Source organism: Rhinatrema bivittatum, chromosome 2 (assembly GCF_901001135.1).
Source record: "Rhinatrema bivittatum chromosome 2, aRhiBiv1.1, whole genome shotgun sequence".
Taxonomy (NCBI): domain Eukaryota; kingdom Metazoa; phylum Chordata; class Amphibia; order Gymnophiona; family Rhinatrematidae; genus Rhinatrema; species Rhinatrema bivittatum.
In genome coordinates this window covers 246,527,103-246,547,722 of record NC_042616.1, presented here as the reverse complement: position 1 = coordinate 246,547,722, position 20,620 = coordinate 246,527,103, and the positions used below count along the sequence as shown (strand labels likewise).

Genomic DNA, 20,620 nt, shown 5'->3' with positions numbered 1-20,620 from the left:
ATAGCTAATAGCCTCAACGTGCACGTGCTTGTGATGAGCGCTATTAGTTTCACTGCGCATTGGACGCATGTTGTGGACCCGCTAATCTCCTTCTAGCATAAGGGGCTGTGGGCGTACATCCAAAACGCACGTCCAACCACAGGTAAACCAGTGTGCTCAGCTGAGCGCACTGTATACCATCGGCCTGACTGTGTCTATCGGAAAATGCTTAAGTAAATGAGGTCCTAAATTTACAGGATGAAAGCAAGCCTGTTCATCTCCAAGTTCCTAGTAAGACATAGGAGTCATTCAGAACTTACTTCTTTTTGAAACTGTATTTGAGGCCATGTTTCTGTGTTAAATTTATATCCATGTACCAGCAGATAATAGATATAGTTTGCAGAAAAGCAGTAGGACCTTGCGTATGTTTCTTCAAATTTAGACAGAATCAGTGGAAGCTGTAAGATAATAAAAAGTGATTATAAGTCAGGTATGAAAAATACCTGGACAGAAAACTTTATAGGTGGCATATTCTTCAAAAAAAATTGTACCTTTCTAAATGTGAAAAATATTTCTGTCTGAAATCAAAGTGATATGGAATTGCTCAGTAATGTGTGTCTCAAATCAGAGAACATGCATGAATACAAACACAACCAACAGGTAGGGATTCAAACAGGAACTTTTTTGCACTAGACAGAAAATTTACATGGGTGAAACAGTTATTAAACTCAACATTATTTATTATCATTTCATATAAACTCCTGATACTTATGTATTAAAGCTGTGAAAGCTAATTCATTAGACTACCATGTTCTTAAAAATAAAGGCATTTTTATTTGTTCGTTCATTCACACTTATAGAGCTATCATCAGAGGCCTCCAGGCACACTTAACAGCCTCAACAGACCCAAATACTTGAAAAATGTTGGAAGTATTAATATATTAATGCTATCTTCTTAAACTTGGACAAGTATTCCAGTGAATAAAAGAAATGAATGAGAATCCACCTGTATGCATGGGGAAAGAAGCAGCAGGATGTGCAAAATGAGAAAAAAAAAAAACCCTCTTAATTGAGTTGGACAAGCAAACAGGGAAAAAACGATTGGGAAAAGCACAAATATAAAGAGATAAATATAGTTACTTTAGCTACCACACATAAATCAAAACCTGAAACAGGAATGGCTAAAGAAAAAAGTGAACTTAAACCCAAAGAATGTATTTTATTTATTTATCTGGTTATGAGCAAGTGATAATTGCGGAATAGGACAGTGGATTATGGGCAGAGTTTCCTGCAGCAGATTTTTCAAAATTCTGTGGCAAATTTGCATAATTTTGCATATATTTCAACCCTAATATATTAATGCTATCCTCTTAACCCTTTCTTACCACCTGACCGCTGTATTTAATTTCTCTCCTGTTAACAATATATCTCAATAATTGTTCTATGTAAACGTTACTGTTTATTATAAACCAATACGATGTGCAAACAGTTATCGCTATATAAAAGCCATTAAATAAATAAATAAATACAAATATTTGCTATTTAAATACTGGGTTTTTTTGGGTTTTTTTACTTTATAAAAATAAAGTCATTTTCTATCATTTCTGTGTCCAGCCAATTTATTTGGTTCTTTATTAGAGGGAAAGGGATCTTAGTGAAAAGGGCTGGGGTGGAAGGAGGGGAAGAGATCTGGAAATGGAGAGAGAGGAGACGTTAGATGAGGGAAAGGAGATGTCAATGAAGAAGGAATCTTAGGCAGCAGGGGTAGAAGGCTAAGGGATGAAGGAAGATAGAAGCACAGAGGGAGGAGAGGTCAGAAGAATCAGGGAGGATAAGGATTTCAAGTAATGCTCATTGATATCAGAGAAAGACTGTTTGGGTTTGGGGTTTGTTTTTTTGCCAGACCCATTTTATGGAACTCTCTGCCCACAGAACTGTGCGTGATCAACGAACCATAACTTTTAAAAAGATGCTTAAGACACACCTTTTCCGATGAGCCTTTGATGTGTAAGCGCACCTCCAGAGAATAGTGAGTGGAAGAATTATGGCAGATCCTTAAAACTCTGGATTAGGATCTTATTATGTTCTATTGCAATGTTTTTGATTTTATAAATGTGAAGATTTTTGCAAGCTGTCTAGAGCTGTGAATAGATGGCATATAAGTTGCCATATAAATAAATGAGGAGGGGGAGAAGAGGGATCAGGAATGGGGAAGAGGAGGTGGGCAGAAAGGGAATATAGTAGATGGGGGTGGAAGAGGAAGGAGGATGATGAAGAGAAGGAAATCTGGGGATGGGGAAAGAGGAGGAGGAGGAGGAGGAGGGGAGAGTGGGGTGAGGAAGAAAGGAAGCCTCAGCCCCCCAGTTGCACACCAACCCCTCTTTCTCTTATATCCCCTCCAAAGCCTATTTGATCCTCTTATACCCCAATAGCCCCACCAATCCTCTCATTCACATCCTACACCCCGTCCAATCTCTTCACACCACTTGCACAATGGTAATCCCCTCATTCACTCTCCACACCCACTCCATTCTCCTCACTCTCGCCATATCCGCCCTCACTGTCACAAGGGCACGCTCCCCCCACGCCCTCACAATCTCTCATCACGTCCTTCACTCACTCTCACTCCCCCCTTCAGTCACCCTTCCATCCAGCCCCCAAATTCCCTCACTCGCTATCCCTCAGTTAACTTTCTCCTATTCCCCCCCCCCCCCATTCCCTCCCTTTCCACCTTGATCCCCTCACGCAGTCTTCCTTGTTCACTTCCCTTCTCCATCCCCTCACTGCCCATCATTCAATTCCCCCCCCCCCCCCCACCTGATCTCCTTACCCTCCCTGGTTTATTTCTGTTATCCCAATTCCTTCATTCTCCTTTGTTCACTCCCTCCCCACCCATGGTCCCTTCACTTACCCTCCTTCAATCCCTCCCTCCACACACCCATGATCCCCTTATTCCTCTCACTCACCCTCCTGTCAGGAGAGAGGAGGAGGGAGGTCCGCATTCTCCTCTGCTGATGGCGTCTGAGTCGCACTTTGACCCCCATGTGGTTAGTGTGACTCGGGCCCCGGGAGTGGAGGAGAAGGCCGTCATCAATCCCGCTGTTTCCCCAACAGAAAGGTGAATGGGGGGGGGGGGGGGGGGGGGATCAGGGCAGCAGCGGAGATGGCTGGGAAACGGAAGGGACTCGGTGCACCGTCCCACTGCCACCAATGACGCTTCCTTTCAAGGGAGGGGAGGAGAAGGGCGCGCCCTGTCCCACTGCTGCCAGTGCCAGCCTTCTTCCAGGTAGGACCCGGCCCCAGTCTCCTGCAGCAATTTGGCCAAGACTGGAAGGGCCAAATTTTGCTGCCCTTACCATGCCTGCGGAATCGCAGGAGACTGGGGGCCCTGATTAAGAGCAAGATGATTCACCAAAGAGTATAGAAAAAAAACCCAAAACAATCAGTAAAACAGACACATGCAGATTCTGGAAAGAGTTACACATCTCATTGCTGGATGTGCTTTGCCGATGTCAAAAGGCCTGTATAAAGAAAGGCATAAAAAAAAAAAAAAAAGCATGGCTTATCCACTGGAAACTGTGTAAATGCTATAACATTGTTCCACCAGAAAAACACTGGGATGATGACAGTAACAGAATTGTAGAAAATGAAGAAGTTGTGATCACCTGGGACATTCCTATTCCAACTGATTAAAAAGCCTGATGCTAGAAAAGTGGATAGTGTAGTAAAGGAGAAAAACACAAGAATGGCATTGCTAAAAAAAAAAACTGTCTGTACCAAATGACTATTCTAAAATTGATAAGCAATAATGTAGTAATAGCACTATGCATGGAGAGACACACGAGCATCAAGTACCAAGAGATGCAATTAGAGACCAAGAAAATGTGGCAGAATGATGCAGAAATAGTCCCATTGTATTGGGATGCACCAGCACGATTATAAACAACTTCCAAGTGGATTGGTGCCTGTACATATTACACCCTATGAATTCCAGAAGGAGGCTCTCTTTGGCACAATGCAAGTACTAAGACAAGCACTAGCAGTAAATCTGAGAGGCTGAGATCACCCCCAGCATATCCTGCCTTCTGACCGAGGTTCATTCCTGGTATGGCGAGACACACACACTACCACCCAGACACACACATGCCAACCACACCATATCTCTCTCCTGCTTGCCAGCTTAATGCATATAAGTATTAAGAATGTAAATATTGTTTAAAATGTTAATCTCTTGACATACCGAAATTTAAACGGTTAACCATTTAAACAATAAATACAAGTCTACTGCTGCAGTGAGGATGTAGCAACACTCTCCTCACCCCCCACTTACCCTGACATGCTCCTGCGCTCTCCCGCCCTTCCTTGATTTGTCAGTATGCTCCCTAAGGCCAAGAGCAGTCCAGCCTGCCCCAAGGTGTGCAGTCACGCAGTACCTCAGGAAAAGGGAACCCTGCTGACTTGAGCAGGCCTGTGGCTTGCACTGCCAAATATAATGTTTAAATGGCCAAATGGTAAGACTTACCATTAGGGAGGGTAATTTTCGGCAGCTTGTACTTCTTACTTGCAGATGTTAGCCTGAATTTCTAAGGCACACTTACGCGCATAAGTCCGCTTTGAAGCTTCATGAATGTCTCCAGTTCGTACATGCGCAAGCGCACAGGAAGTTACATCAAGCAGCTGTAACATTCCGCATACACCATTTACATACACACGTTTGAAAATCCATCTCTACAATCTTGATACCATCTCCTGTCATAAGCCCAAGATTGTTTTAAATACTTTTTTTTTTTTTTTAACAAAATCATTAAGTTCCCATAAGAAAAACAGATGTAAAAAAGGAATGAAATAGCTCAGGATAATAAAAGGGCATTTTATTATTTAGGGCCTGATTTACTAAACCCTCATTCATAAAATAAGTCTTCAGTAAGAAGGCAGTCTGGTTAGGCGCCAGCTTGCATGTCTATACATCACAAAGGGCACAGAGCTGCCAATAATGGCCTAGAGTTATCCCCACCGTACACCAGGTACACCTAGGGCGCTACGAGAGCGTGCAATATTGGTGGCTGGTTCCATACTGTGGAACTCTGTGACAGAAGAATTATGATTAATGTCCGATATGAAGGAATTAAAAAATAACTTTAAAACCTGGCATTCTTGAGCTGACTGTGCAATTCCTTTTCTCCTTACTAATCTGAGTTATTGCAGAAGGACAGCTGTGACATGTCAATTGAAGTTTGTCTGTATTGTAACCCTGTTTCAATGTGGTTTTTTTACAAGTGTAACTCGCCACAGTCCTTGGAGCGCCGGGTAAAAAAAAAAATAGTAAAGTTTGTTTTCCCATTCTGTGTCTATGAGGAAAACAAAGCTTAGACAAACAGGACTTTAATTTCCTTGCTGACTGAATGAGTTAGTATTAATTTTAATTTTGCTAGTCCCATTGCTTTAAATTACTTTTAATTGCAATTCACCAATTCTGCAACCGCCAGACATGAGGTGCGACCACCATTTGCATTGTGCCAAACAAGAAGAACACACTGACCTCGTCCCAGCTCTGCAGGCAGAAAGACCACACGCTAGTGTTGAACTCCTCCAGGGAAAAGTGTCCCTTCAGGTTTAAAGCTCGGGCTGTATAATAGAACCCGGAAAAGGCCTGAGGATTAAACCAGATGGCTCGAGTTACTTCATAGCAGTGAGAATACAGAGAGGAAAAAGGGGGGGGGGGGGGGAGATTAATAGCAGTAATAAAAAAGCAAAATAAATCACTGTTTCTGTTTCCCATCTTACCGAAAACTTCCCTTTTACTTTAGGCTGATAGACGCCATTGAAGGAGCAGTCTTCCCTGTCCTCGCAGGCTGTGAAATTAAACAGCACTGCCACTGACTGCCGGCAGAGAGCAGGCTCTCCCGTCCCCCGGATAGTCACGCTTTCATCTGGATTGTAATCTGCCCGTCTAAGGGGCTCAGTGCACAGGCTGCCGAATAAGTGCCTCATCGTAAATTGCACTTCATAGTTCTGAGGGTAGCAGGGGTTTTCGATGTTGAATTTGTTGGCTGAATTCTGTGAAGAGGAAAACAAGTGTTTTAAATATTTGCTTTTAAATAACCGAGTGCTTTTCAAAACACAGTGCTGTCAGCGGGTGCATTTTGATTTCTTTTTATTCTGTATTATTTTTTCCACTATTTATGTAGGAGTAGCCTAGTGGTTAGAGCAGTGGGCTGAGACCAGGGTTCAAGCCCTGCTGTCCTTCCTTGGGCAAGTCACTTTACTCTCCATTGCCTCAGGTACAAACTTAGGGGGTCATTTATCAAAATGTGCAAGGTATTGTTTGCATGCGTTAAGGGCTTATTGCATGTGAAAAGCCCCCATTAATGCATGCGATAGGCCTGGGTTTGCCAGTCTGCAAAATGCTATTGCACAGACTTAACACTGTTTGAGAGAGAGAGAGAGAGAGAGAGAGAGAGAGAGAGAGAGAGAGAGAGAGAGAGAGAGAGAGAGAGAGAGAGAGAGAGAGAGAGAGAGAGAGAGAGAGAGAGAGACTAGCCATACTGTGTTCTCCCCTAGATAGGTATTTGTATCCCTATGGAAGGCCCACCTAGTAACTCGAGGTGAGGTGTACGTATTAGTATAGGGGGTCAGGGGCCACTATGACATTCAATGTTAGATGTATGAACAGAACAGTGGTCTCTTGTGAACATTTGATGACCCTCGGAATGAGGAAACTCTCTCCAAGATGAGATTTGTGCAATGTTCTCTCAAGCTAGCTTGATGTTACCCAGGTAGAGAGTCCATCAAGCACTCTCTCTCTCCCCCTCCCCCCCAACTTAGCTCTTCGCATAGGTAATTAGCGCAAATTGCGATAAACTGTATATTAGCATAAAACAAGCCCCTTTTGCTGTCGCATGCGATACTTATCGCATTTTGATAAATCTAGGCCTTAGATTGTAAACCCTCTGGGGATAAGGAAATATCTACAGTACCTGAGTGTAATCCACTTTGAAGCGCTGATAACAATGGAATAAAAAAAAATGTAAACCCTCCTCCCCAAATCCTCTTTCTAGCCTAGCCATTCCAGCAACAGTCCTTTGGCGAGAGGCTACAGCTTCCTTCAGAATCTGCTAAATGTTCTATCTGGAGTGTGGTCAATAGATGTCACCATTGGCTAATGACTGGGACACGTTATCTCCCAGGGCATCCTAAGTCCAGCTAACAAACCCAGGTCACCAGCACTGCTACTAAGCCAGCAGGCCGTTCCGAATGATCTTTTTTTTAACTACAAATAATTTGATGACCAAGGGAAACAAACATAAATAACATTCCCCTTTTCATTTTTTAACTTCATCCCTGAATAGAAATAGCACTGGCTAACTCATTGCAGCTTCTGAAAAATGCATGGATTCATGCTATGGGGAGCAGGAATCAACAAAAAAAACAAAAACAAAATAGGCTCCAAGGGATCAATAACAAAAAAATGTATTCCACACAAGGGGGTAGATTTTAAAAAGCATTTACTCGAGCAAAACTGGTTTTTGCTCGAGTAAATACACTTTACTCAAGTAAGTGGGCTTTTCAAAATTGCTACAATATATGCCATTGAATTGTCCATAGGATTTACTCAAGTAAGTGCACTTTACTCGAGTAAATAGCTTTTGAAAATTGCTACGATAGTATGTCACATTTACATGCGTAACTCCTTTGAAAATGACCCCCAAGAGGTTGAGCTCCAAAACAAGAAAAAATAATTTATTGAAAGTAAAAAAAAAATCACAGTTCAGAAAAAGCAGAGAAAATAGTCCAAATCACACAAAACCAGGAGATATCCCTTCTTTGACACTTCACAGTTCTCAAATTGGCTACTTGCTCTTCCCTCATATAGCCTGAGACACTAAATAGAAGAATTTTCCAAAAATCACCACTAGGACCACGTTGGTCCCAATGACAGACAGAAGACCTTTTCTGCACCCGAGGAAGATACTCAGAATTACGCCCGCCTTCCTTTAACTTACGAGTGGCTGCTCTGGCACAGTTCTTTCTGCTTTGGTGGCAGAGACCCAGCTGTTCCTTCTGATGGCGGCCCCTCCATCAAAGCACCTCGCTCTCTCTCCGGCGATTTTGGCTGGGGGGGGGAGGGAAATCTGATCGTCGTGGTTTGTTTTTTTTTTAAATCGTAAATCGGGGGAGGGCGGGAAAACCGGCACACCAAAAAAACCCTAAAACCCACCCCAAACCTTTAAAACAAATCCCCCACCCTCCCAAACCCCCCCAAAATGTTTTAAATTACCTGGGGTCCAGTGGGGGGGTCCCGGCACAATCTCCCTCTCTCTGGCCATGACTGCGTTAAGAGAAATGGCGCCGGTGGCCCTTTGCCCTTATCATGTGACAGGGCAAAGGTAGCGCCGGCACCATTTTGGTTCCTGGCTCCCGACGTCACGCGTGCAGATCGCCCCCGGACCCCTGCTGGACCCCCAGGAACTTTTGGCCAGCTTGGGGGGGCCTCCTGACCCCCACAAGACTTGCCAAAAGTCCAGCGGGGGTCCGGGAGCGACCTCCTGCACGCGGGCCGTATTGCCAATATTCAAAATGGCGCCGGCGCTACCTTTGCCCTGTCACATGGTAAGGGCAAAGGGCCATTGGCGCCATTTTTTTAGCGCAGCTGATAGCGTGGGAATGGGAGATCGGTCCCGTGGCCCCCCTGGACCACCAGGTATGTGTAAAACGTTTTTTTTGGGGGGGGGTCGGGAGAGTGGGGGAGGCTAAGGGGGTAATTTTAAAGGGTCGGGGTGGGTTTTCTTTTAATCGGGCCATCGGCGCCATTTATATTAGTGGCAGCCAAAATGGCGCCGATGGCCCAAGAGCGGGAGATCGCGCCAGGACCCCCCCACTGGACCACCAGGTAATTTAAAACATTTTGGGGGGGTTCAGGAGGGTGGGGGATTTGTTTTAAAGGGTCGGGGTGGGTTTAGGGGATGTTTTTGTGTGCCGGTTTTCCTGCCCTCCCCGGATTTACGATTTTTCACAATAAATCGGGGGAATTTCTATTGTATCGCGACTCTAACGATTTTTGATGATTTAAAAAATATCTGACGATTTTTTTAAATCGTCAAAAAACGATTCACATCCCTACTGGCCATATGGGCCTCTCTCACCCGCAGCGAGCGCCACCAACCTCTGCCCATGTAGCAGGATGCTACCACAGACACCACTTCCAGAGCTCACTCTTAGGTGCAAGCATGCCCAACATCGGCAGATATAAAGGGCCCACAGCACAAACAGCCACAGCACCCTCTGATGACCTCATTATCTCAAGCCCTTTATAAGGGCCTCTCTGATGCCTCTATTTTGCCTCAGCAATGGGTCTTCTCAACAGTCTGTGTAGTGTGTGTTGCTGCTTCTTAGTTCCTGGTTCATTTGTTTCCGGTCCTTGCCTCATCTCTCCAGCCCAGCCTTGCCTCATCTCTTCAGCTCTGCTTGCCTCATCAACTTGTCTCCCTTCAGACTGACTTATGGATCTGACCTCTACCTGGCATTGACCATTCTTGTTTACCACCTGTCTCTGACCCTTGCATGGACATTGATCATTCTCTTTTACCACCTGTCTCTAACCCTAGCTTGGCTCTGGATTGATGCCTATGTCACTGCCACAGAGACTCTCACCTAAGACCTGCTGGCCTCCAAAACCAAAGAGCTCAACCCAGTGGGAAAGGGGTTGGTATGGATGAAGCTCCCAGTCAGTCTCTGTCCTTCATCTTTCTGCCAGCTGTCTGTGAGGGCCTCTTAGGCTGAGCCAATCTCACCACAACAGGAAGGGCCACAGATCTTACAGATTGTTGAGACTATGGACTCGGAGGACCTGACCTCGCTCCAGGCTATTCCAGTCCTGACCCAAAGTGTCCAAGAAAGCAGGAGGTTATTAACAGGTGACTAACCTGCTTGAAAGATTTCTGCACCGAATGGACACTCTCATACAGACACTAGCTTATCTTCCAGAAGCTCCACCTCCTCTCCACCCTCTGTCTCCACACAGACTGGTTCCTCCACATTATCATGGGAATCCCACAGAATGCCACAGTTTCATCAATCAATATCGCATGCATTTTGAGTTAGTCTACTCTCTTCCCCACCCATTCTTTCACTGCTAAGTGGCACTGTGCTAACTTGGGCCTCCCCATATGGGAACGTATTGATCCTCTGCTCCAGAGCCTTCCAGATTTTCTCCAGGAGTTTCGGCTGCTGTTCGAAGATCCAGAACGGACTTCCTCCTTGGCAGCTGACCTGCTCCAGATCCAGCAGGGCTTAAGGACTCTCACAGAATATGCTATAGAATTCTGTATGCTGGAAACTGAACTGCACTGGAGAGAAGACAGTCTCACCCATCTTTTGGCAAGGCCTTTCTAGCAGATTCAAAGATGAATTGACTGGCCAAGACATTCCTAATTCCTTACTTATTTATTTATTTGCAAATTTATGAATTGCTTATCTTCAATCCTAAATGATTTACACAGTGCACATTCACAATTAGTTACCTTGATTTCAGTGACTGGTCATATTGATTGACGCTTCCAGGAAAGGGCTCGGTAGAATAAGGCCATCCAGTGCCCGGTAGTGTTAGCTCCCCATTTCCAGGATCCTCCCAGCCAGGTATCACCTTCAGAACCCAAAATTCCAAAAGAGCCCATGCAACTGGGACAAGCCAAGCTCTCCCCAGAGGAGAAGCTTCGGAGAAGGTAATTAAGCTTATGTCTATATTATGCTGATCATGGATACCGGGCATCACAGTGCCCTGAGAAATCGGGAAACTCCCGTGCCTAGGGTTGACTGAGGAGGCAATCCTAGGTCGGACACTCTCCTTCCCTCAACCACTGGCTCCCATTTCCATCTCCACAGGACAGTACCAGCTTAATACATAGGCCTTCCTGAATTCTGGAGCTGGAAGGAACTTGATTGATCAAGCTCTGTTTCTTTATCTTTATTAAAATGTGTTAATCGCTTAAAATCTAAGCGACTTCCATATGGCAACATACACAGTTCAAAGTACAAACAACCCACACAACTCATAAAATATCAAGTAAAGCAATATGTAAAATACCATTACTTAAAATATAATTTAGTAAAACTAAAATAACCAAATAGATAGGGTAAAAAGAGCAAATCTTATTGTCTCACTTATTATAAATAAGCCTGCTTGTATCAAAATGTTTTTAACAGCAATTTGAAGGAATTAAAGCATTCACAAAAATGAATCTCCTTAGTGAGAGAGTTCCACAAAGATGGTGCAGCCACCGAAATAGCACACTCTCATTATAGATAAATGTTTGATAGAAAGCACATCTAACAGACACGATGAGAAGATCTCAGCGAACATGTTGGTTGATAAATTCTCAAAAGGTTTGTCAGCATCAGATCTCTACCACCATCCTGGAACATCCTATAACAATCTCCTCAGTATATGGAAATCCTCTCCCTGACCGCCTCACTGAGATCTTAGTGCCACTCACCCTTCAAACTGGCTTCTTCCACAAGGAAACCATCTCCTTTCATGTGATTCCTCAAGCCATGAATTCGGTTATTCTGTGTTTGCCCTGGTTACAACAGCACCAGCCAATTATTGAGTGGCAATCTTTGGAATTGGCATGCTGGGGACCCACCTGTTCTGCCATCTGTCCAACACCCGTTCAGCCACCAGCCCACTTTATTCTGGCTGCCACTATACCCAGACTCTCCCCACTTTGCCAATGAGTTCTCTAAACAGTGGGCTGAAATCCTGCCACCACATCATTCTTAACAATTGTGGCATAGACCTCCTTTCTGACAAGATACCACTGCGGGGAAGGATTTACCTATTATCAGTTCCTGAAACTGAGGCCATGAATCAGTACATTAAGGAAAAGATGGCAAGGGGCTTTACTCTGCCATTTTCCCCTGCTGGAGCGGATTTTTTCTTTGTGGGCAATAAGGATGGGATTCTCAGGCCTTGTATCAATTACATCACAAAAAAGAATTTGTACCCACTACCTCTCATCTCCAAGCTTTTTGACCACCTGCAAGGGGCTAAAGTCTTGATTAAGTTAGATCTATGGATAGCATACAACCACATTCACATCAGGGAGAGAGATGAGTGGAAAACTGCCTTCAATACTTGAGATAGGCATTATGAAAGGTTCGGCCTTCGTTATCAGCCGCCGCGGGAAATTTCATTTCCCGCGGTTCGGGCTGATTTTTTTTCGGCTGCCCCGAACCGAAAAAAACCCAAACCATTCCAACCCTTCAAATTTAATTAATTACAACCCCCCACCCTCCTGACCTCCCAAGACTTGCCCGACTCCCCCCCAAAACTTGCTGAAAGTACCTGGTGGTCCAGCGGGGGTCCCGGGAATGATCTCTCGCTCTCAGGCCGTCAGCTGCCAGTAAACAAAATGGCACATTTGGCCCTTTGCCCTTACTATGTGACGGGCTATCGGTGCCATTGGCCGGCCTCTGTCACATGGTAGGAGCAATGGACGGCCGGCACGGGCCATCCATTGCTCCTACCATGTGACATAGTGGCAGCCAACGGCCCGAGAGGGGGAGATTGCTCCCAGGACCCCGCTGGACCACCATGGACTTTCGGTAAGTCTTGGGGGGGGGGGAGGGTTGCAATTAATTAAATTTGAAGGGTTGGGGTGGGTTTGTGTTTTTTTAATTTTTTTTTAATTTGTCCTTTCTCCTCCCCCCAAAATGATAAGAAAACCACATGAAATTTCGTGGGGTTTCTTATCGTTTTGCCACCCCCCTGAAATGCGACGAAATAGGAAAAATTGTCTCTATTTCCTATTTCATCACAAACGAATGCACATCCCTAATGAATACCTTGTCATACTATTACTGCAATGCTCCAGCAATATTTCAAAATATGGTGTTACACTCAGCAGTCTGCGAGCTATTTCAATGGATCGTCATACTCACCTCCTGGCCGGCCGTGCACTGCACCATTGCCCACCCTTAGCCCGACGTGATACTTCCTGATGTCAGGGGAGGCCCCAGTCCAGAACACTCCAGTCTGCTGGGAGCTGCTGGCTTCATGGCTGTCCCTTCTGACACTGACAGCCTTCCTCCAGCACTGCTCCCCGGGCCTCCCATAGGCATGTGCATGCCCGATTGAGCTCCATTAAAGGGCCAGTGGCCGGTAATACAGCAGAGATGCCTTTTGATGACATCACAGCTTCTATTGGATAAAAGGCCTTCTTGGATGCCCCTCCATTGCCTCGGCAATAGGTCTTTGCCTCAACATTCTTCTCTCCTGATGTCTGTTCCTGGTTCCTGCTATGCTCCTGTATTCTTGTGTCTTGGTCCCAAGTTTTCACCTTCCCAGAAAGTTCTCCTTGTCTGCCTTCAGTGTCCCTCCTTGTTCCTGTGGCTCCTCGTCTTCCTTTTGTTTCCTCGTCTCCTCGGATTGGATTTCTGGCTTGGACTCATCACTAGTTGACCTCCGCTTGCCTCTGACCCCTGCCTGTTTACTGCTGTTGACTGAATGCTACCTGGCCTGACCCTCTGCCTAGACCTTGAACCTGAGTGTACTCTGCCCGCCTTGACCTCAGCTTGAACCGATTCTGTTTGTCTGCCACCTGCGCTGACCTCTGCCTGAATGGACTCCACTTTCCTGTGCTGGCTGCCACAGCTCCATCTTTACAAATCTTCATCCCCATAGAGGCCTGCACCTAAGTCCAGCTGGTACGGCCCCTGAGGGCTCAACCTAAGAGGAACGAGAGCTGGTAGTGGCGAAGCTCCAGTTGGGCCTCTGCCAATGGTGGGGACCTGCAGGGCTCCTCCCTGCAGGTTGCGCCAACTCCCCCTCGGCTCAAGGGCTCACTTCTGCAACATTTGGTATATGAAATTTTCTGAGATCTCTTGTACTCCTATCTCATCTACTCTCCTATCTCATCTACTCTCAGTCCTTGACTCTGAACCGAGAACATGTTAAACAGGTGCTAAAGTGACTACGAGACTATCATCTATATGACAAACTTGAGAAATATCTCTTTGAACAAGGGTAGCTTCCCTTCCTGGGTTACATCATTTTTCGGACCGGCTTCCTTAAGGATCCTGCAAAGCAGAAAGTATTAGGGATGTGCATTCTTTTGCAATGAAATAGGAAATATCGTCTATATTTCCTATTTTGTCGCATTTCGGGGGGTTCCAGAAACAATAGGAAAACCCACGAAATTTTGTGTGGTTTTCTTATTGGTGTTTTTTTTGGGGGGGGGGGAGAAAGGGAACGTAAAAAAAAAACCCCAAACCCGCCCCAACCCGTCAGATTTAATTAATTACAATCCTCCACCCTCCCGACCCCCTCCCAAATCTTGCCTAAAGTCCCTGGTGGTCCAGCGGGGGTCCCGGGAACAATCTCCCCCTCTCGGGCCATCAGCTTCCACGAGCGCCGATGGCCCTTTGCCCTTACCATGTGACAGGGGCTATCGGTGCCATTGGCCGGCCCCTGTCACATGGTAGGAGCAATGGATTAATATTATATTTTATTATTATTTTTTATTTTATACACAATGAGATGATACAATTGAGTTTGTTTAATTTATAATTAGATAAAACAAAGGTAAACAAAATTAATTACACATTATAAAGGTTTAAATACTATTTATAATTCACTAATGACATGCGCATTTTTTGTAGATTCATTATCACTTTGCATCGCCCACTATTAGAAATTTGTTCTTTGATGTTTCCACATCATTCAAAATTTACCCGAGTCCCATGATTGTTCAAGGTAAAGATGGATAATAATATTGGTCATTATATATAATTAAGGAAAATTCTATATTTTTTAATTGTTTATACAAGCATTACACCAGCATTATTCTGCATGTCACATTTTCTATTGAGTTACAGATGTCACCATTTTACAATTTCTATTGAGATTCATAAGGTTTCTGTATGGTAATTGTACGTTTTTAATTTACTGATTATATTTTTTGTATGATTTGTTTATAGCCCCTGAGGCAGCGGCTGTGAAAGCTGCGAAACTCGACCTGAGTCGGGCATTGTTTTAAAAATACGTCTCTACTTTAATAAATATTCGAAAAAGGACCAAGGCATCTATTTCCTTTGTTTTCCTAACGGCTATTTTAGATCACCTACCTCTTTGCTTTTTGGGACCATCCCTTTTGGTTGTGAATAAGGCCATGTTACTGCGATTATGGTCAACGGGGGAGGGAACAAAGAGTATTTAATGTGTTTCTGAAGTAGTACCTGAACTAATGATGCCAGGAACTTCTTTTCTGCTTCATCTCTCCCATAGCACTGGAAGCTGTGAGTGTACACATTGTACTGATAGCCGTACAGCGTCACCTGCGCAGTACTGGTGGAGCTTTGCCCAGACTCCTCAGGGATAAATGAGATTTGTGTGGAGGCGCCTCCCAGATCCAGAGCACCGGTGGTCTCCGCTCCGTGAGGGCGGGCCCAGACTCTCCAAATATTTTTCTAATGGGGAAAAAAAAAAAAAGGTTAGGCATTTTGTTAACCTGCATGTGCTTTTCGTCAACGGCTCTTCTCATCAGTCACTGTTTTTCCTCAGCACCAGAGTACCGCTGTAAAACAATTTTTAAGCTCCGAGCAGAAATGTTATGCTGACCCGAAGAGCTTGTCAGTAACAAGCTTTGCTCTGAACTGGTTACAATTTACAAGCTGCTCTTTAGAGATTAGATTCCCACAGCATAATCAATGAAAGAGAGAGGAGAAGGATAGTAGCCTGGCGTAATTCAAGATTAGATATCCAGGGTACATTAAAATGATGGCAGATACTGCCCCTGAATGAGGGAGGAAGACTCTCAGATTAATTTAGTGGGTTCAGGCATTAAGTCATGCAGCTGCTGAAGTGGATGCTGAGAGAAGCAGCTGGGTCTCATCACTTTCTCTTGCCTGGTTAGGGAGAGCATCATCCCTAACTCCTCTTCATGAACCTGGCCCCTAAATCTTCTCCAGGTGCTGGCAAAAGATATGTCTTAAGCACAGAGGATCACCACTCACAGATATAACTAAAACTCTCAACTTTATTTCTGGTTCCCAAAACCAGTCACCCGGTACACATTAATGTAGGGAAGAACATTTCAATACTAAATAATAAGAGTTCATGGGATACACAACAGAGTAATTAGTAGTAACAATAATATATTATTTGGTACCCAAAAGGGTTAAAGTACCAATCTCTCAGCCTTCACTTGAACATCAATTAGATCATTCCATCCTCCCATAACACTCATGAATAGAAATAAGATCTCTTCATACCACCTCTTTATTACAGACTCCCCTTCCTATTCTCTCAGGTTCCTCTTCCCTTTAAACTCCATCCTCCATGTGTGGGACATGGGACTCACATCCCTGAGGCCGCTCATTCCCAACCCCATAAGAGCTACTCACAACCGGGCGACCTCAGGCACCAGGCACTGACTCACTCCAGGTCCTGGATCTTCTCCCAGTAGTGTGCAGGCATTCCCGGTCTCCTTCGCACTCCAGATCTCACTGGGGCCCTCCTCATCTTGGATAACCCCTTCCACTCCTTATCTCCCCATTTCCTCATGGGAAGGAAACTCCTCTTGCACTTCATGGCCTTGGGCCTCCTTCTTTGAGGGGAAGAGGCCTTGTGAGGCCCACTCCATATGGAGGGGTCCCCAGGCCCCACCAGCCCATGGGTTGGCTAATCCATGCCATCCTGGAGGTCCCTCTCTCTCCAACTCAATCTAGAAAGGGCAACTCCTGCTATTTGACCTAGGATTCATACTTTTCCTGGGACACCTCTCAACCAACAATAATTCCCATTACCCTTAAATGGGATAATACATGACTCAAATTCAGTGCTCAAATGCATTCCATATCGCAGCCCCTCATTCCATTAATTCAGCATCACACCATCTGCCATCCTTGCCATTCTGCAAAATGCAGGTTCAACCATTCAAACATTTGTTCAGCACCATCAGGTAACAGTAATGCATGGGTCTTCCCAACTCAAAATATCTTACACTACTAGAATGGTAAAAAGACAACAATTTGGGGGTCCCCCCCACCATACTTGGTTCCTTGTTTGTTTTGAAAAGGTACCTACCTATTCATTTCATATTCTCTGACTTCCGTTTGGCCAACAGAGATGCTATGAGTTGGCAGAAGCTTTACTTGGGGTCCAAAACATACTGTATTGATCCTCAAACCCAAACCTTTGTAGGCCAAAGCTTTCCTCAGTTTCCCTTTTTAAGAAAGTTTATTGTCTTCGGGGTGAGTTCTCTGACTTTTTCATTACAGGCAGGGCTGGCTTTTACTTGTGGGCGCCCTTAGGCAAGGTGGGGGATAGGGGACCTTCCCCCCTCCCTTCTCCTCACCTCTGAGGTACCCCTACTGTCCTCTATAGGGGTGCTCACCCTGGCATGCTCGGAGGCCCTTCCCAGGCATGAGTTTCCATAGTAACTGGAAGCCCGTGTGGGAGGAAGGGTGGAGCTGGCAGGCCCCGTGCTGAATTTCCTTTCCCGAAGTTGCTGCTATTGTTGCGCCAGCAGGACAGTGGTGCGGCTGCAGGCCTGGATTGGCTGCATGGCAGCAGTGGCGCCTATGAAAATTTCGTACTGGAGGCAGTTGCCTCTGATGCCTAGGCTTAGATCTGCACCTGATTACAGATTAAATAGCGCTGTAAAATGCTAAAGAGGAGTCGGTTAGCAGGTAAGGAACCCCCATAGCACAAAAGAAATGTCATGAAAAGAATCCACATAAGTTGCTAATGCACATTGAATTCAAATGGTGCTTTTCATTAGGAATATTTGTCCCAAAAATAACTATTATGCATCACCACCTTGTTCTCCCCCAGTACCTCTTTTTTTCTTGGATTGTGTTTTTATCTTAAGGGCACACAAAATAATTTCTTTGGGGACTACCTTCTCTGCCACTTCCCCAACAGTCCCTTGAGAACAGCTATTTAATCTGTAATCAGGTGCAGATCTAGGCCTAGGCATCAGAGAAAAGAATCCTTTTCTGTTGGGGGAAAGTTAATCTTCTGGGCCCAGGCAGGCGTAATCTCCCATGTCTGTATGCTTCCATAGCTCTTTGGGCAGGGGAAAATTGCAAGCCAGACTGGTGGCCTCTGAATGTGTGTTCGAATTCAAGTTTACTGTGATTGTTCTTAAAAGAATCAAGAGATGCAAAAAATAAACGCCTGAATTTTAAGAGGCCAACAACACACGGGGGTTGCGCTCATGGCTGGGCCATGCGGACACGAAGCACATTTTAGAAATAGCCCAGTCACGCGTGTAGCCCCCGATACGCACAGAAGTGCAAGGCCATGGAAAAGGGGCTGGCTGGGGAGGGGGCTGGAAGCCGGCTGGCTGGCAGGCGGAACTTACTTCATATCTTCAGATGAAGTAAATTCCGAAATAAAAAAAATAAAGGTAAGGAAAGGGGTTTTAGGGGTCAGGGAGGAGAGGGGAAAGGGGAGGCAGAGTAGGAAGAGGCATAGGGAACTGGGGAAGGCCTACTTGTGTTGCTGCATGTTGGTTTTTAAAATCCCCCCCCCCCCACACACACACACATGCACGTGGGAACCATATTTTATAACATGTGCATGCCGACACGCGCATGTTATAAAAACATCGCGTCCATGTGCGCTCGCCAGTGACCGCGCACACATGGATGCACACACACGCTTGTTTGAAAATCGACCCCAAAGTGTCCAAGTACATCCAGGGTCCTCAGATTTAGGAATTAAGTTTTAAATAATCTCTGCACCTGTGTAAAGTGTCCCTTCAGGCAGAGGCTTGAAACCTGCTAATCCCCCATGGAATGCAATGGGCTGGGGCGTCCTAACCGTGACTGGGTCCCCCTACCACAGCATCTGGGGCCCATGAAAATCCTGCACTCCAACCTGGCAGGGTCCTCCTGTGTCCCAGGGGTGGAAACTCCGTTGGAGCTCTCCAAATGTCTTTCTCCCCTTCTCTTCAATTGAATAGATGCAGCCCTCCAGGCCAAGTATTGAAAGCAGCCCTCACAGCATCCAGCTCTGGGCAAGAAAGGGTGAAAAAAAAAAATACTTCCTTCTCTCTGCAACAGGAAAAATCTCAAACTGGGGGGGAAAAAAACCCCCTTCTCTCTTCCTTAAAGAGCACTGTAACTTCCTCTTGGTCTAGGCAAAAAGGTACCCAGCTCCTCCTGATCACCCAGAGCAGGGGATAGAACTTGGGGATAGAACTTGGTTCAGGTCAAAACTGTAAAAAAAAAAAATAAAAACTTCAGAAAACTGCATAAATCCTTCCACCTCTTTCTCTCCCATCCAGTCCTATCAGAGGAACTGGCAGGGCAGCGTCTCTCCCTTTCTTTGATAGAGTGGGGGGTCTAACTTGGAGAGCACACTGAAAATAAACTCCTTCTCCTTCAAAATCAAATCTGCACTGCCACACTATAGACTGGGCTATTCCCTCTCCCCTCCTTGAGCCTCAAGGGCTCTCTAATCCAGACAACCTCCGAGGGGAGGTGCTGTATCTCATGGTATATCCCTTCGCAGCTGTCTATCCAAGGGCTGGGAACTAGGGCCATCTTTACACCCCTTTTTCCTATCTGACAAAAAAAAAAAAAAAAGTGGTTGAAGACTTTCTATTACCCAGTTAACTTCCCATTTAGCTCTCCACTCACACCTCTCCAGGACGAGCGCCCACTGGCTGGGCAATTTCAGGTTCCTTTTCAGGTCAACTGCTTCCTCCAAGGCTGGACGCTCTAATGCTGTTTGCGCACCACCAGGGGCACACAATGCTCTTTCCTGGGTCCAGACACATCAGCTCTGCCATGTCTTTCCCTGCTGCTGGTCTGAAGGGAGAGAAGAGGAAGCACGCCATGGCAGAATCGTGGAGGCCGCTGAGATCTCTCAGGCTTCTTGCAACTTCAGAACCTAAAACCTGACACTTACGGCTACCATAAATAAGTCTTACGCAATACTGTAAAAAACTATGCCAGCGGTGCGACAGTTTATTAACTCCTTTCTTCAAGGGTAATTTTGGTACCAGAAGGCCTCCTCTTCTACTCAGGATCTGCAAACTAATTCATGAGAGCCCATGAGCATGCAAAAATTATTTTGATGCTCTCTCTTCATTTATTCATGATCCATGCATTGAAAATGCATTAAGCACCGTCGGGCCGACATCGCAGGAGATCAGGAAAAGAACAGAGGGGATACGAGTGAACACATATAAGATTTTAAACCTGGGACCTGCTGAAGGTTTTTGGAGTACAGGAGTGTGTTCAATTAATTTTCTTCCTAGGCTGTAGCGCTCTGGATGCAGCTTTTGGTTTATAAATCTGACCGCTGGATGTTCTGTCACACAAATGCAGCTGCAATGATTGTGCCCGTAAACATAGTTTATAGCATCCTTTCAGCAATCTGAATTTAAATCACATTTCAATTACTCTTCCCCAGAGATACACAGGAGATAGCATTTCTTTCATTTGCGCTCACTGATGTTTTTAATTAGTATAAATATTGTTAGGGTTTATGATGGCCCTAAGGCAAAAAAACAAAAAAAAAAAAGAAGAATCACATTATTTATTTCTGCATCATCTGCTAAGAAATCTTTTCAAACTGAACAAGATTAATGAAATAATGGTAGAAAAAAAAGCATGCTCTTATTCCACA

The 20,620-nt window shown here is 45.1% G+C and overlaps 1 protein-coding gene across 1 annotated transcript in view; it reads right to left on the bottom strand.

Moving 5' to 3' along the window:
• LOC115084458 (ectonucleoside triphosphate diphosphohydrolase 3-like) overlaps positions 1-20,620 on the bottom strand; it is a 70,047-nt gene that overhangs the window by 3,883 nt on the left and 45,544 nt on the right. The window contains exons 6-9 of the mRNA XM_029589368.1: positions 15,214-15,444; positions 5,764-6,036; positions 5,519-5,629; positions 300-437 (exon numbers count right to left, since the gene is read on the bottom strand). Of these exons, the coding sequence (XP_029445228.1) occupies positions 300-437; positions 5,519-5,629; positions 5,764-6,036; positions 15,214-15,444 (753 nt within the window). The remainder of the gene's footprint in view (positions 1-299; positions 438-5,518; positions 5,630-5,763; positions 6,037-15,213; positions 15,445-20,620) is intronic.